Below are 16,361 nucleotides of genomic sequence, written 5' to 3' on the forward strand. Positions count from 1 at the left end.
GTCTTCATGCCGCCGGTCTCTGGGGACAGACCGGCGGCGCTAGTAGCGGCGGCGGGCTCCCCCTCTTCAGGAATACCCCGCGTGTCCGCTGGCCCCCGGGGTGTAAGTACCGGTAGGGAACCGGCTTCCCCGGGGGTTTAGTACTAGCAGGGGAGGCAGCCTTCCCTGCTTCAGCGCTCCTCCCCTCAGCCCAGCGCGCCTTCTCTCATGTGTGCTGGCGTCGCTGGGCTGTTATCTCCTGGTCACTCCTCCTCAGAGCTCTCCGGCGGCCATCTTCCTCAGGCAGCATCGCAGAGCTCCCAGGCAGGCTTCCAGTGGACCAGTCCCCCTGCGTACCTCTCCCCCTGCAAAGGACAGTGTTCGCAGCGCTATAGCCTTCCCAGACACTGAATCTGGGAGGTTGATTGTAGCGGAAGGTGCGGTGAGTATAACTTCTCTGCATGGTATGTGACTTTTTGCTAGTGCTGCTGTCTGTGCTTATTTTCTACTTACTGTCAGCTTTTTACCTATCCCTTTCCTTCTCCTACGGCCCGCAGGTGCGTGGGGGAGGGGTGTTCTTTCTGTGTACCTCACTTATATAAATCTACGTATTTGTGAGGTCCGTCACATACTGCGGTGTGCTCCTCAGTACCATATTGTGGGCTGTTTGGGTTGCATACTTGGGAGTGCGTGGGTGTTATACGCCTTACCTCGTTTCGTGTCATGTCTGATGAGGGGAATGAGCGCTCCGAGGCTCCTGTGTTGTTGTCCTGCCGACGCTGTTCGGCAGGGGTTGACGGGGCAGATTTGTCTCAGGACGGTCTGTGCCAGTTGGTACCTGGACCCTCTAAACCCCCGGTGGCGCAGGATTCTCCGTGGGCAATGTTTACGCAAGTGCTGGCGTCAATCGCGGACCGACTTGCGGTCCCGACTGCGGCCCCTTCTAGGGCGTTGCCCCAGCCTACCATGCCCCGTTCCCCGGGTGTGACTCGTCTGGTGCAGTCTCCTCCCGGGTCTCAGACTATGGGTCCTTATGCGGGTTTGCCGGTATACGTGCAATCCCCCACGGTGCCGCAGCAGTCGATGGTACCTTTTCAGGGGTATCCTCAGGCAGTACCCCCGCTTTGGGTGGACTTCCTCTCCAGCTCTGTTCAGAGTCTGGCGGCTTCGTCATCGGCTTTTCAACATATGTTGCACAGTGATTTGCCCCCATGTGCGTCCAAGCGTTCCGTTCCGGCTTCACTGGTGGCTCAGGACACGGACGTGTCTTCGGATGACGGGGAGATCCATGAAGACTCGGATGCCGGGGCCCAGGAGATGGAGGCTAAGTCTTCCATTAATGTGCCGGCATTGGTTAGGGCGGTGCGGGCCATCCTTCACATTGAGGAGGATGTGCCCGCCCCCAGGTCAAAATACCCAAATTTTAAAAAGGCCAAGGTAGCTTCGACGGTTTTTCCCGTCCGATCAATTGACGGATCATATGGCAGGGGCCTGGCAGTTGCCCAGCAAGAGGTTCCAACCGCAGAAGCGGTTGGCTTCGAACTATCCGTTTCCGGAGGTTCATTGCAGGAAGTGGGAAACTCCTCCAGCGGTGGATTCCCACGTTACCCGCTTAATTAAAAGCGCTACACTGCCCTTGCCGTCGATCTCCTCCCTGAAGGATCCCACGGACAGGAAGGTGGAGACTTGTTTGAAGTCTATCTACTCTCTCTCGGGGGCGGTGGCCCGTCCGTCCATGGCCATCTCTTGGATGGCTAAGGCCATCGAGAGCTGGGCCAATGCTTTGGAGGATATCTTTCCGGAAGATGCTCCGGAGATCCAGAGAGCGTTGATAGGTCAAATGAGGGATGCGGCTTCCTACATTGGGGAAGCATTGTTAGACGCAAGCCTGCTAACCTCTCGGGTGTCGGCTGCAGCTGTGTCGGCGCGTCGGTCCTTGTGGCTGAGGTCTTGGAGAGCTGACGCTGACTCTAAAAAGGGACTGGAGGCCTTACCTTTTAATGGGGAGTTGCTTTTTGGTCCAGACTTGGACAAAATTGTGGACACTCTGGCTAAGTCTAAATCAGCCTTCCTCCCTTCGGCTTCTGCTCCTACCAAGGTACGGAGCTCTGCTTTTCGGTCCTTTCGGGTTCAGGGCAAGGCAAAAGGTCAGTCCTTCCCGAGGCAGTCGATGACCAAGGCCGCTTCTAAGCCCAAGAAGCAGCCCTGGAGTGCCAGGCGCCCTTCTTCCAAGCGGGAAGATAAACCTTCTGCCTGATGGGACGGGCCTCCTTCTGGGGGACCCCAGAGTGGGAGGCCGACTTCTATTTGCCCAGTGCTGGCACAATACCACCACGGATGCCTGGGTTCGAGAAGTGGTCTCCCAGGGGTACACCCTGTCTTTTTGGCACAGACCGCCCCACCAGTTTTTCTGCACGAGTCCTTCTCACGATACGACCAAGTCTTTACAGATTCAGGAAGCTATAGAGTCCTTGCTGACAGCAGGGGTCATTGTTCCCATTCCTCAATTACAACGAGGGACGGGGTTCTATTCTTCTCTGTTTCTGGTGCGGAAACCCAATGGTTCTCATCGCCCTATCCTCAACTTGAAGTCTCTGAACAAATTCCTCAGAGTTCCCAAGTTCAGGATGGAAACGTTACGTTCCATCATTCTGGCGATGGAACCGGGGGATTACATGGTGTCCCTGGATATCCAGGACGCCTACCTCCATGTTCCGATAGCACCTTCGCACCAGCGGTATCTGAGGTTCGCTATCCTTCAACACCATTACCAGTTCCGGGCGCTACCCTTTGGTCTCTCCACGGCACCGAGGGTGTTCACGAAGATTATGGCAGTCATGGCCGCACATCTTCGGAACCAGAATGTACGGCTACTACCGTATCTGGACGACCTCCTGTTGCTGGCGAGTTCCCCGGAGGTACTGCTTCATCATCTCCACTTGACGGTCGCTTGCCTGCAAGCGCACGGGTGGCTGATAAATTGGAAAAAGTCCTCCCTGATTCCATCTCAGCGGATGGTTCATTTGGGAGCCCTGCTGGATTCTCGTCAGCAAAGGATCTTCCTGACCCCGGAGGTCTCCTCCCTGCAGCTGAGGATACACAGTTGCCTGAGCAGTTGCCACCTGTCGGTCCATTCGGCTATGAGGGTTTTGGGCTCCATGGTGTCAACATTCGACATGGTGGAATTTGCCCAGTTCCATTCCCGGCCTCTGCAGGGGCTGATTCTATCGGAATGGAACGGGTTACCTCACCGGATCCGCTCTCAGTTGCTGGTGTTGTCCCCGGAGGTTCAGCAGTCTTTGGCTTGGTGGCTTCAGACAGCTCATCTGGTCGAGGGGCGCCCCTTTTGGATCCCGGACTGGGTCCTGCTCACGACGGATGCCAGTCTGCGGGGTTGGGGGGCAGTGACCGGCCCGTTGTCACTTCAGGGTCGTTGGTCTGCGGAAGAAGCTCTTCTTCCCAACAACATTCTGGAACTGCGGGTGGTTTATTGGGCCCTGCAGTCATCCGGTCCCGCTCTTTACGGACGGGCGGTTCAGGTGCAGTCCGACAACGCCACCACGATGGCGTATATCAACCACCAAGGAGGAACTCGAAGTCGGGCAGCAATGTCGGAGGTGTCTCGCATCCTTGCTTGGACGGAGTGTCACATTCCAGCGATCTCGGCAGTCTTCATTCCCGGAGTCCTCAATTGGGAGGCGGACTTCCTCAGCCGTCACGACGTGCATCCCGGGGAATGGTCGCTTCACCCAGAGGTGTTTCAGCTACTCGTGGACAGGTGGGGGCTGCCGGAGCTGGACTTGATGGCCTCCCGTCACAATCACAAGTTGCCCGTTTACGGGTCAAGGACAAGAGACGCAGGCGCCAGTCTGGTAGACGCGCTGTCGGTGAAATGGACATTTCACCTGGTGTATCTGTTTCCTCCGATATCCTTACTTCCTTGGGTTCTGCGGAAATTCAAGCAGGACGGCGGCACGCTCGTGCTGGTTGCTCCGGCGTGGCCCAGACGTCCTTGGTACTCCGATCTGAGGTGTCTCTCCATCGACGCTCCGTACCTTCTTCCTCAGCGTCGGGATCTGTTGTCTCAAGGGCCCTGCCTTTACCCGGATCTGGGTTGGCTGTCTTTGACGGCGTGGCTCTTGAGACAGCCGTCTTGAGGTCTAGGGGTTTCTCCAGTTCAGTCATTGGTACCATGCTTAGGGCACGCAAGCCTGCCTCCGCACGGATTTACCACAGGGTGTGGCGCACTTACTTTCAGTGGTGTGAATCCAGAAACTATGATCCTCAGGTGTTCCGGGTTTCCAGAATCTTGGAGTTCCTTCAATCAGGTTTGGACCTCGGCTTACGCCTGGCCTCTCTGAAGGTTCATGTGTCTGCTTTGTCCGTGTGGTTTCAGCGACGGATTGCTACACTACCGGATGTTCACACCTTTTTCCAGGGTGTTCTCAGGATACAGCCTCCCTTCGTGCCTCCTGTGGCTCCTTGGGACTTGGCGGTGGTGCTACGGGTCTTGCAGGGTCATCCTTTTGAGCCTCTTGAGGTGGTGGACCTCAAGTGGCTGACGTTCAAGACCGTTTTTCTCCTAGCAATTGCTTCTGCCAGGAGGGTGTCAGAGTTGGGGGCGCTTTCCTGTCGCCCCCCTTTTCTGATTTTTTATCAGGACAGAGCGGTGCTCCGCACTCGTCCTGAGTTTTTGCCCAAAGTGGTCTCGATGTTCCACATTAATCAGGAACTTGTTGTGCCAGCTTTTCAGTCACCTGATCTTTCAGCTGGTGAGGCTTCCTTAGATGTAGTCCGGGCACTTAGAATCTATGTGGATCGGACTGCTTCGGTTAGGAAGTCGGATTCTTTGTCCTCTTCGGTTTTCACAAGAGGGGTTGGCCTGCCAACAAGCAAACGTTAGCCCGTTGGCTTCGTTCCGTTATTTGTGAGGCTTATGCACAGGAGGGTTTACCTGTGCCAGCCTCTGTTAAGGCTCATCCCACTCGTTCTGTGGGTCCCTCTTGGGCTGCTAGACGTGGCGCCTCCGCTGTTCAGCTGTGTAAGGCGGCCACTTGGACTTCAATTCAAACGTTTTTGAGGTTCTATGCGTTTGACACCTTCGCCTCTCAGGATGCATCCTTTGGGCGCCGGGTACTCCTTTCAGCACAGGAGCATTCCCGCCCTTAGTTGAACTGCTTTGGGACATCCCCAAGGTCAACCCTGTGGACCCCCTATGGACCCTGAAGTAGAAAACAAGAGATATGGTAAGAACTTACCTTTGTTATCTCTGTTTCTACGAAGTCCATAGGGTCCACAGGGCGCCCGCCCTGACGCACCTGGCTTCAAATGGGCTGTGTGGCTGGTCACCGGTTTTCAGTCTCCCATTTCTGTGAGTATGGTTTCTTGTGTGTTCCAGTCTTCCTTCTCTCTGTTAAGTCTCCTCCTCCGGCCTTAGCTGCTTACCAACTGAGGTGCCTGTGGCCGGGGGCGGGGTATAGAGGAGGACGGACCCAAGTGCATCCTGGGAGCAGCAAAGCTTTAACTGCGTGGTGCCCATGGATCCAGATCCAGCTATACCCCAAGGTCAACCCTGTGGACCCTATGGACTTCGTAGAAACAGAGATAACAAAAGGTAAGTTCTTACCATATCTCTTGTTTTTTGGGAAGACCAGTAAGGAGACTATTGCAATAGTCAATGCAGGAAATAATGAGTGCATGGATTAGAGTTTTTGCAGTGTCTTGTGTGAGATATTGTCGAATTTTGAATGTTTTTTAAATGTATGTAACATGATTTTGAGACAGATTGAATGTGGGGAACAAAGGACAGTTCAGAGTCAAGGATGACACCAAGGCAGCGAGCTTGTGGGGCAGGGTGGATGGTCGAGGTATCAACAGTGATAGAGAGATCAGGTTGGTAACTATTATTGGCCGGTGGAAATATAATTAATTAGCACAAAAGATAGGATCCTCTGTACCCTATCGGCTGGGAGGATATATCATTCATACAGCTCACAAACAATATAGGGCATCGGCTCATGTGTACACGCAATTTATCTGCAAACGGCTTTCACAGATATTGTTCACATCTGCAGGTGTGTACAAACGACAACCCATATGCTGGCCACAGGAACAAGCGACAATGACTTCACAACTGGGTGAACATATTTAAATGCCCGACCAGTCATGATGTCTGGCCAGACTTATCACGCGGCAGATTGGTAAGTGTGTATGCTTACCTTAATCCCATAATCGGCAGCTCAGTCGATGGGTCAGTGGAACAATCAGCAACGTATGTATCTCACATTAGGGTGCCTTGAGGACAGGGGCGGATTGGGAATTTAAAGTGGCCCTGGAAAAAGTTTGAAAGGCACGCTCCCAAAAAAGTAGGTGTGGCCACATGGCAAGGGGTGTGGCATTATGTGAAATTCCCAAAGGCCACTACCCCAATTTTTGTTATGCTGGGGGCATGTCCACCACTACATGAGCTGATGGATATGCCCTCAATATGCAGACACACACATACTGTCACACACAAACATATACTGTCACAAACATATGCAGTCACACACACACAAACAGATACTGTCACACACACATGCAATCACACACATACTGTCACACACACATACATATACTGTCACACACAGATACTGTCACACACAGATACTGTCACACAGAAACATATACTGTCACACACATATGCAGTCATAGACATACTGTCACACACACATATGCAGTCACACACATACTGTCACACAAAAACATATACCGTCACACACATATGCAGTCACACACATACACATATACTGTCACACACATACACATATACTGTCACACACAAACATACTGTCACACACATACACATATACTGTCACACACATAAACATATACTGTCACACACATACACATATACTGTCACACACATACACATATACTGTCACACACATACACATATACTGTCACACACATACACATATACTGTCACACACAGATACTGTCACACACATACACATATACTGTCACACACATACACATATACTGTCACACACAGATACTGTCACACACAAACATACTGTCACACACATACTGTCACACACATACACATATACTGTCACACACAGATACTGTCACACACATAAACATATACTGTCACACACATACACATATACTGTCACACACAAACATACTGTCACACACATACTGTCACACACATACACATATACTGTCACACACAGATACTGTCACACACATACACATATACTGTCACACACAAACATACTGTCACACACATACACATATACTGTAACACACATAAACATATACTGTCACACACATATGCAGTCACACAAATATATACTGTCACACACATATGCAGTCACACAAATATATACTGTCACACACATATGCAGTCACACAAATATATACTGTCACACACAGATGCAGTCACACACAGATGCAGTCACACACAAAAACATATACTGTCACACACATATGCAGTCATAGACATACTGTCACACACATATGCAGTCACACACACATATGCAGTCACACACAAACATATACTGTCACACACAAACATATGCAGTCACACACAAACATATGCAGTCACACACAAACATATGCAGTCACACACAAACAGATACTGTCACACACATATGCAGTCACACAAACATATACTGTCACACGCATACATACTGTCACACATACACTGTCACATACACAACATACATACTGTCACACACACACTGTCACTCACATATGCAGTCACACATAAACATACATAGTGTCACACAAATACTCATACATACATATATACAGACACAGTCACACACATATACATACATGCTGTCTGTCACACACGTCACAAATACACTTAGACAATACTATAGTGTCCCACTTACCTTACTCTGCAGCTGCTCCTCCTCCTCTCAGTGCTCCCATCCATGCTGCTCCTCCTCTCAGTGCTCCCATCCATGCTGCTCCTCCTCCTCTCAGTGCTCCCATCCATGCTCCTCCTCCTCTCAGTGCTCCCATCCATGCTCCTCCTCCTCTCAGTGCTCCCATCCATGCTGCTCCTCCTCTCAGTGCTCCCATCCATGCTCCTCCTCCTCTCAGTGCTCCCATCCATGCTCCTCCTCCTCTCAGTGCTCCCATCCATGCTCCTCCTCCTCCTCAGTGCACCCATCCATGCTCCTCCTCCTCTCAGTGCTCCCATCCATGCTGCTCCTCCTCTCAGTGCTCCCATCCATGCTCCTCCTCCTCTCAGTGCTCCCATCCATGCTGCTCCTCCTCCTCTCAGTGCTCCCATCCATGCTCCTCCTCCTCCTCTCAGTGCTCCCATCCATGCTCCTCCTCCTCTCAGTGCTCCCATCCATGCTCCTCCTCCTCTCAGTGCTCCCATCCATGCTCCTCCTCCTCTCAGTGCTCCCATCCATGCTCCTCCTCCTCTCAGTGCTCTCATCCATGCTGCTCCTCCTCTCAGTGCTTCCATCCATGCTGCTCCTCCTCTCAGTGCTCCCATCCATGCTGCTCCTCCTCTCAGTGCTCTCATCCATGCTGCTCCTCCTCCTCTCAGTGCTCCCATCCATGCTGCTCCTCCTCCTCTCAGTGCTCCCATCCATGCTGCTCCTCCTCCTCAGTGCTCCCATCCATGCTCCTCCTCTCAGTGCCCCCATCCATGCTGCTCCGGTTATGACTAGAATAGGGGGCTGTAGGGGTCCTATAACGTCACACCCACATGACCCGGCATGAAAGGGGGAGGGGCGGGGATGTTAACGGGGACCAAAACTGTCCCCTCGCGGGCTCGCTACACTCGCCACAAATATTTATTTCCCCTCTATGCCCTCGTGGATGGTAACGCAAGAGCGGTCCAGCCTCCTGCAGCGGTCACGTGGTTGATACGTCACAGAGGTCCTTTAGCCACATAGGATCTAGCATCAACCATGCTGCTCCTCGCCCTGACTTCAGGCAGTGCCGTGTAGCACCGCCCCCTACTCTGACTCCACCTCCAATATACTTTTCCTCAATTAATTTCAGATCGCAGCTGCTGTAGCTGCGATCAAAGACTGGGGGGCCCTTCAAGGGGGGGGGGGGGGACACAGGCACTTGAGCAGCCTCCCCCCATCTTGCTGCACCTGCTGGCCTTATGTTCGCACAATGCACGAGGAGGGCGGGGCGACGTACCGAATCTGTGCTGCTGCTTAACTTACCTTTCCTGCCGGTCCTGGGGCCTCTCCACTTCTTACAATATCAGCAGCCCGGGCCTCGGCACTGCTAGTTGTGACAGGGAGACGTATTGTAGGGGGTGGGGCCACAGGTGACAAGCGACCCCACAAACCAGTCGGCCCACCCCGAATCTTCCCGCTGTAGGTAACTGCCAATCCGCCCCTGCTTGAGGACCACGTTTGGTCAACACTGACCTAAAGCCCACACTAGATGACGGCATTCAATCCAGCGGATCGGAGCGTCATATCGGGTACATAGTCTAGTGTGTACCCGCTATGTCATGGACGATGCACCCTCCCTTGCATCATCAGCGACATCCTCAGTCAGCCCTGCATGCAGGTCCGATGTGCGATATCGGTAGCAGGGGCTCCCACCATCGTTCCGTTGCTCCCGGCACCAGCAAGTGTGTATGCACTTGCCGTTGCTGGCACCTCCGCCAGGTCCCATCGCTAATGAGGTCGGACACACTAGACACGATGGTCCTCAAGGCTTCCCAACAATTCAGGTTTTATAGATATCCATGGTTGAGCAGAGGTGGTTAAATCAAATTGACTGAGGTACTAATTTAATCATCTATACTCATCCATGGATATCTCTATTACCTGAACTGTTGGGGAGCCTTCAGGACCATGTTTGGGAACCTCTGGTCTAGTGTGTAACAGCCTTAAGTGTTTCAATGCTGGCCTTACCTTACAATGGTCATCTAATCATTGGATGGACAGTGCAACAGTGGAAGGTAAGTTCCATCAGCTAGAAAGACTACCAGCATGCCAGACCTTCAGAAATATGTCAATTCATATTACCCACAGACCAGGTCTATTCCCCAAATATATGATCATAGGAAATTATACTGTACATTATTCTCTTGAAAAAGAGAACTAATCAATGTTCTTATTATAAGGATATGGAAGGATTGCCTTATGCATCACCTCTGGGATTTCCAGTACCTCGATACGAGTTAAATAAATAACCTTGCCACAAAATATTAGCAAACACATAACCCTGTCCCTCACTAGAAATTACACATCTCTATATCTCACCAGAATCTTCGTCTAACTTCCATGTGCAATCCCGGCTGCTGTGCCACCTCTACCTTTGTTCTGGGGATTGAGCTCAAAATCTATCCACATTTGGTGGGTGCCCACAGAAGCAAATTCAATGAGTCTGCACAATCCATTTGCAGCAGTAACATCACTGCCATGGAACCAGTGCTGATAGCCCACATTAATAGAGAAACCTATTTGTCCCATGTCCCCATCTTTTTAAGCCCATTTCATGCTTCACTTACATGGGGCTGTCCATGGAGCTCCCGAAGTCCTCAACTCACTCGCAGCTAGTGTGGCTTCAGTGTGTCTGCTAAAGTAGGATGTATTTCAGTAGGATGCCTGCTGTCTGCATAAAGGCCAGGAGGCATGTTATAATACACAAACATAAAGAATGCTTAGTCAATAACAGCATTGTGTGTAACACCACCTTATGATATTTAAGAATTGTACAATAGACACAAAAAAACATACATATATGTATAACACAACACAAGCAATGTTACATACACACATTTATTTTCCAGTAGAAAACTTCAGCCCATTGAGAAATACTTTGGAAGGACAGGAACAGAATGCTGTGTTTCTGATGAATTGGCTTATATTGGATGATGCAATTGCTGGGATGTTCCTGCACAATGTGAATGTATGCAACCACAGACACAGAGACTAAAACCATTATTATTACTGAACTGCCCCAAGTCAGCAGAGGATTCCAAATAGGGTGAATCTGGGAGACTTGTTGCTCTGTAGTAACGACAACCAGGCGGAATCGGTATGAATTACCGCCGGCCGCAAGGTTCAGATCCCGACAGCGGTTGCCCGGCAGGGGTGAAAATCCTGATCGTCCAAGGTAAATATTTCCTAACCCTATTCTACCCCCTAACCTCCCCCCCTTCCCTGCCACCTAAACCCAAGTCCCCCAGGGCAGTGCCTAACCCTAGCCTCCACCCGGGGGTCCCTAACCCTAACTCCCCCTTCCCCTAGCCTAACCCCAAGTCCCCCCCTCCCCCAATCGGCTGTCCACGTCCGGCTTACCTTCAATCGGTAAGCCGGATATCGGGCTCCCGGTGTAGGTCTAATGACAGGCGTCGGGATCATTAGACAGTCGGGAAGCCGGCGGTCGGGATTACGTCCGTTGGCTTCCCGACTGCTACCCAACCAGGTAGATGCAGGGTTATGGAGCAAGAAGATAGTGTTGGGTATCAACAATCCTGTGCTATGTATGGAGTAGACCCGGAACTGCGATATTGGTGTATGAACTGTAGGAGGTTGCTTACACAAAATGTGGAGAAGATGATGTTCATCAAAATGAATTATCAACTCTTCCAGGGAGACCAGCCTCCAGAACGTACAGAGGGACCTGTGGTGGTGGATTAATACTCTGTGAGGATGAGGATGTATACAACACTGAAGAGGGTGAGGAATCGGTGGATGAGGAGGATGAGGACGACATCTTGCCTCCGTAGAGCCAGTTTGTGCAGGGACAGATTAATTGCCAGCTTGCTTTGTGGGGGCCCAAACGAACCAATCATTTCAGCCACCGTCGTGTGGCAGACCCTGGCGCTGAAATTATTGGTTTGTTAAAGTGTGCATGTCCTGTTTATACAACATAAGGGTGGGTGGGAGGGCCCAAGGACAATTCCATCTTGCACCTCTTTTTTTTCTTTGCATTATGTACTGTTTGGGGCCTAGTTTTTCAATGCCATCCTGTCTGCCACTGCAGTGCCACTCCTAGATGGACCACGTGTTTGTGCCGCCCACTCGTATCTCTTAGCATAGTCATCCAGCTACCTCGGTGCAACCTTTTGGGCATAAAAAACACTATTGTGAGGTGTGAGGTGTTCAGAATAGACTGGAAATGAGTGGAAATTAAAGTTATTGAGGTTAATAATAGCATAGGAGCAGAAAAACCCACAAATTCTGTGATTTTAGCTGTTTTTATCCTTTTTCCAAAAAAATACAGATCCAAAACACAAAACCCAGACCCCAAAACACGGAAGGGTGGTTTTGGCAAAACCAATCCAGATCCAAAACACGAAAAAGTGGCCGGTGCACACCCCTAGTTATAATCAAACAATGCCTGGCTCTAAATGTAGGAATGGTCTGCAGGATAGTCACGCTGTGTCTGTAAGATGGAACCCTTCCACAACGAAACTCTCCCATAGTAATATCATATATTATGTATTTAGTTGCTTTTGACTTTTTAAAATTATTTTAAACTTTCAAAATGGGAAAATCTTCCTAAGAAAGACCAGACACAAGTATATTTATTTCTACCACTTTAATTTTCACCTATAACTCCCCAGTGTGCAGACTCCCAGCGGAATATGTAACATTATCATCATTGCCATAAATAAAACACATAAAGCTTTCCATTTACAAACAAAAGTTCTGTACAGTTAAAATAGCCTATAAAATCCCCTAAATGTTAGCGCGCTGTAAGGGGGGAGGGGGGAATGCGCAACATTCACTAAAAAAATTTAATTTCTCTATTTACAAATTCGACGAAGGTGATCTACAAGCAGCAGGTGACGTCCACAGAACCGCCGGGGGGACCGATTGTGAAAGCTCTCTGCACCCCAAATGACCCACCAGTAACAGACTGCTTAGCCTCTAAACCAAGGATGTCCGACCACTAGCGTGCGTGCAGAAAATAAATACGGGGCAAGTTCTCTAGAACAGATCTGAGGCTTTTCATTGATTAGCGAATTAGACCTAAGTAGTGGTAAACGTAAGGCACCAAAGGGATTATTGAATAAAGTGCATGTAGGACAAATACACTGGACCTATAGCAACCAATCAGATAATGGCTTTCATTAAACTAAAGAAAAGCAAAATTATCTGATTGGTTGCCATTCGTGACGGCATGAATACTAGTTTCACCGTGTTCCACTAGTAAAGGGCAAAGTTTTATATGGTATAATAGGGATAGGCAACATGTGGTTCCCCAGCTGCTAAGGACCAGCACCTCCTAGCATGCCCTGCCACAGTTTTGCTGTAAACACATGCTAAAACTAGGTGTAGTTCCATGGCAGCTGGAGAGCCACATGTTGCCTATCCCTGTGGTGTTGTTAGATTAATGGCGCATACACACAGTCAGATCTGTCAGATGAACGATTTTAGACAGTATTAAAGATAATGGAATCATCCAAATCTGACTGCAAACATCAGATGTCAGATATCTGACAATCGGCAACGCTCATTGTCGCACGCTCACGTGTCAGATTTTCTTTCAGATACGGTTTTTTTAAATCGTTATCGCTCAGATCTGACAGAAAATGTGAACGTGTGTATGCACCATAATTTCGGTTTAAAGGATCATGTGGTTTCCACACTAAGACACTTAGGGCCTGATTCAGACCCGCTCGCGAGTGAGACCTTCACTCGCTCCGGAGCTCGCCGCAAAACGGGACGGCTGCTCATGTTGTTCGACGGCTCGCCCCGTTTCGTAGGCGGGGAGGAGGGGTGGCTGAACAAACGGAGGCGTTCCCGAAGGAAGGCCTGCCGTTTGTGGGCGGCCCTACTGACATCACGTCATGTCAGTAGTAGACTTCCGGCTCTATTAGAGCCGGAAGTCCACTTGGCATTGCGAGTGCCGAGAGCCTACCACAAAGGTCTCCTCGCAATGCCGATGGTCGCGATAATCGCGACCATCGCCAGGCTGCTCGCACAAGCTGTGGGTGGTCAACCACAGCTGTGCGAGCGGCCTGGAGGCCGGTATTAAAAAAAAAAAAAAAAAGGGACGCCCTAATTCAGAGCGAGCGCAGGCAAATAGCGTGCACCTCTGAATCAGGCCCTTAAGCTGGCCACACACTAGACCAACTTACATCCAACTAGTTGATTGGTTGGAATGAAAATCTGGTAAGGGATGAAAGCAAATGACGATCAGCAATTTGCTCCCAAACGCCGGAAAATCGACAAAAACTGTTAGAACAAATTGTTTCGATCATTTAATAAACTTGTCTGACCGACCATTTTCATTTAGGGGCAAATTGCTGATAATCAGTTACTCCCATACGTTACCAGATTTTCATTCCAACCAATTAGCTAGTTGGCTGGTTGGATGTAAGTTGGTCTAGTGTGTGGCCAGCTTTAGTCTGCTTGCACATGTTGTCCTGCAAATTGTATTAAACTCATTGCTTCAGCTCTTAGGCAGCGCTGTTTATATCCATTGCCCTACTACAATACAACCCTGTTGTGCTCTCTGCGATGGTTACGATTGTATTCAGAGAGTGGGTTTGTGATGTCACCACAGGCAACAATATTTAATACTGCCTGATGATGTACGAACAGGGATATAAAGCACAGAAGACAAATCAATGAATTACTGGCACATTTTGCAGGAAGACAGGCACGAGCCAATCAACAGAAGTCAATGGAAAGTGGATTAAAAAATAAAAACCCCTCTAAGCAATAAATCACTTACTAACAGGAATACCCATAAAACCATCAATTCTACATGGGTGCCAGTCCCTGTGTTAAGTCTGGAGACATGCGTGTATGGGGAAAGGCAGAGAGGCTCAGTGTCCTGGTTCTGTGGAGATCTTCTATTACTCCCAGGTGGCTAAAATATTAGGCACACGCAAAAGAAAGGGAAATGTGAATAGCAGCAATGGATCGTGAGCTAAAGCAAAGGCTCCGAGTATGGCGGCAGCTGCAGCTATAGTGCCGCAAAGACATCCGAGCGTTGGAGAGGAGACGTACCAGGCGCTTGTACAGGGGCAATGCACCAGCGCCAGGAATGGAAGGCTGAGCTGAACAGGGCTGCTGTCCCGGAGATGCGGCCCCTCGTGTGTACCACGTAGAAGGATCACAGGAGTATTTCTGCAGTGCGGGAACTCTATCTCCTGATGGGACTTGCTCTGCATACCGAGGGGTGCGTAACTCTCCGCAATGCACCACAAGTCTGAAGCAAGCTGCTGAAGAGGAGACCATCTTCTACATGTCACACCGGCCCCAGCAATCCGCCGTGAGAAAAGTAGGAGGACCTTCAAAGCGTTAGTCATCAGGTCACATGCTCAGGTTGTGCGCCATGTGTTTGGTATTGATGTGGTGTACCAAAGTCCAGCACTATACAATGTATTCAACATGGCTGTCACACATGGTCAGGTAGGATCTTCTAAGAACTTGGGCTGTCCACCCCAGGGGTCCTGTCTGCTCCTGTGCCAGCCACTGAATTGGCATCTTCATTTCAATCATGTGACATTACTTTCTGGAGGTTAGCCGATAAAATCCATCACTTATCACCGGAGCAGGGCCACGCGCATGATACTGGCCCGTCTGCGATCATTAAAAAAAACAAAAACAAAAGTTGTCTCCGTAAATGCCGGCTTCAGTCACAGATAGACCTCCTCGTTTTGGATCATTTGAGACCGTTTGTTTCAAGTTGTAGAAACAAACCTGGGCATTAAGCAGAGGGGAGAGAGCGGGCATGAAGGCACATTTGTGAGTGGACGGAAAGACAACACTCAGGGTAAAGGAAGATTGTGGTGAGAAGAACAGAGGACCTGGTCCTGACCTGCAGTGAGAACAGGTCACCGAGGTACTGAAGAAGGCAATCGTTAACGGTTTTCATGCAGAAAAGCTATACAGGATACAGGAGTGATCTTGTTCAGTTGAAGGAAAATATGTATGGGAAATAAGGAGACTCCCCGGCCTGAAGACCAGGGATGGAGCGCAGATTTATAAAGGGCACAGGTCACGGCAGAGGGCAGTAGTTTGATGAAGGGGAAATCCCATATTTCTTGGTGACTTCAATGGAACCTACTTGTGTGCAGGACAGTACAAGTGGACAGCTAGGAGTGTAATCCCTAAAATGCAGACAGGTCGGTTTTCGGCCAAGTAAGAGCAGGAACAGGAAGGACAGGACCCCAGGTGGAGGACAGGTAACGGGAATGGCGCATCCTCAGGTGTACAATGGTACATCCTCTGCTTGCACATAGACAGTGTGTAGAGCATGTCCCTCGGTGCAGAACGGGCAGATGAAGGGCACATCCTTGGGGCAGGGTGGGTACATTCCATAAAACATAGCAGTAGTTAGTAGAACAAAGCCCTTTAGCTACGGCGTGACTTGGAATGCTGGATAAGCCACTGTAATGTGATATCTGTGAAAGAAGAAGAGGGTTGGAA

The 16,361-nt window shown here is 50.0% G+C and overlaps 1 protein-coding gene across 1 annotated transcript in view; it reads right to left on the minus strand.

Annotated features, from left to right (window-relative positions):
- Positions 1–11,273: 11,273 nt before the first annotated feature.
- The window catches only part of ARL8B (ARF like GTPase 8B), a 30,045-nt gene continuing 24,957 nt past the window's right edge, over positions 11,274–16,361 (minus strand). The window contains exon 7 of the mRNA XM_088460807.1: positions 11,274–16,336. Coding sequence (XP_088316933.1) covers positions 16,287–16,336 — 50 coding nt within the window. The 3' untranslated portion in view covers positions 11,274–16,286. The remainder of the gene's footprint in view (positions 16,337–16,361) is intronic.

The sequence above is a fragment of the Taudactylus pleione genome, unplaced genomic scaffold (assembly GCF_031769625.1).
Source record: "Taudactylus pleione unplaced genomic scaffold, aTauple2 ptg000986l, whole genome shotgun sequence".
In the NCBI taxonomy this organism is placed as follows: domain Eukaryota; kingdom Metazoa; phylum Chordata; class Amphibia; order Anura; family Myobatrachidae; genus Taudactylus; species Taudactylus pleione.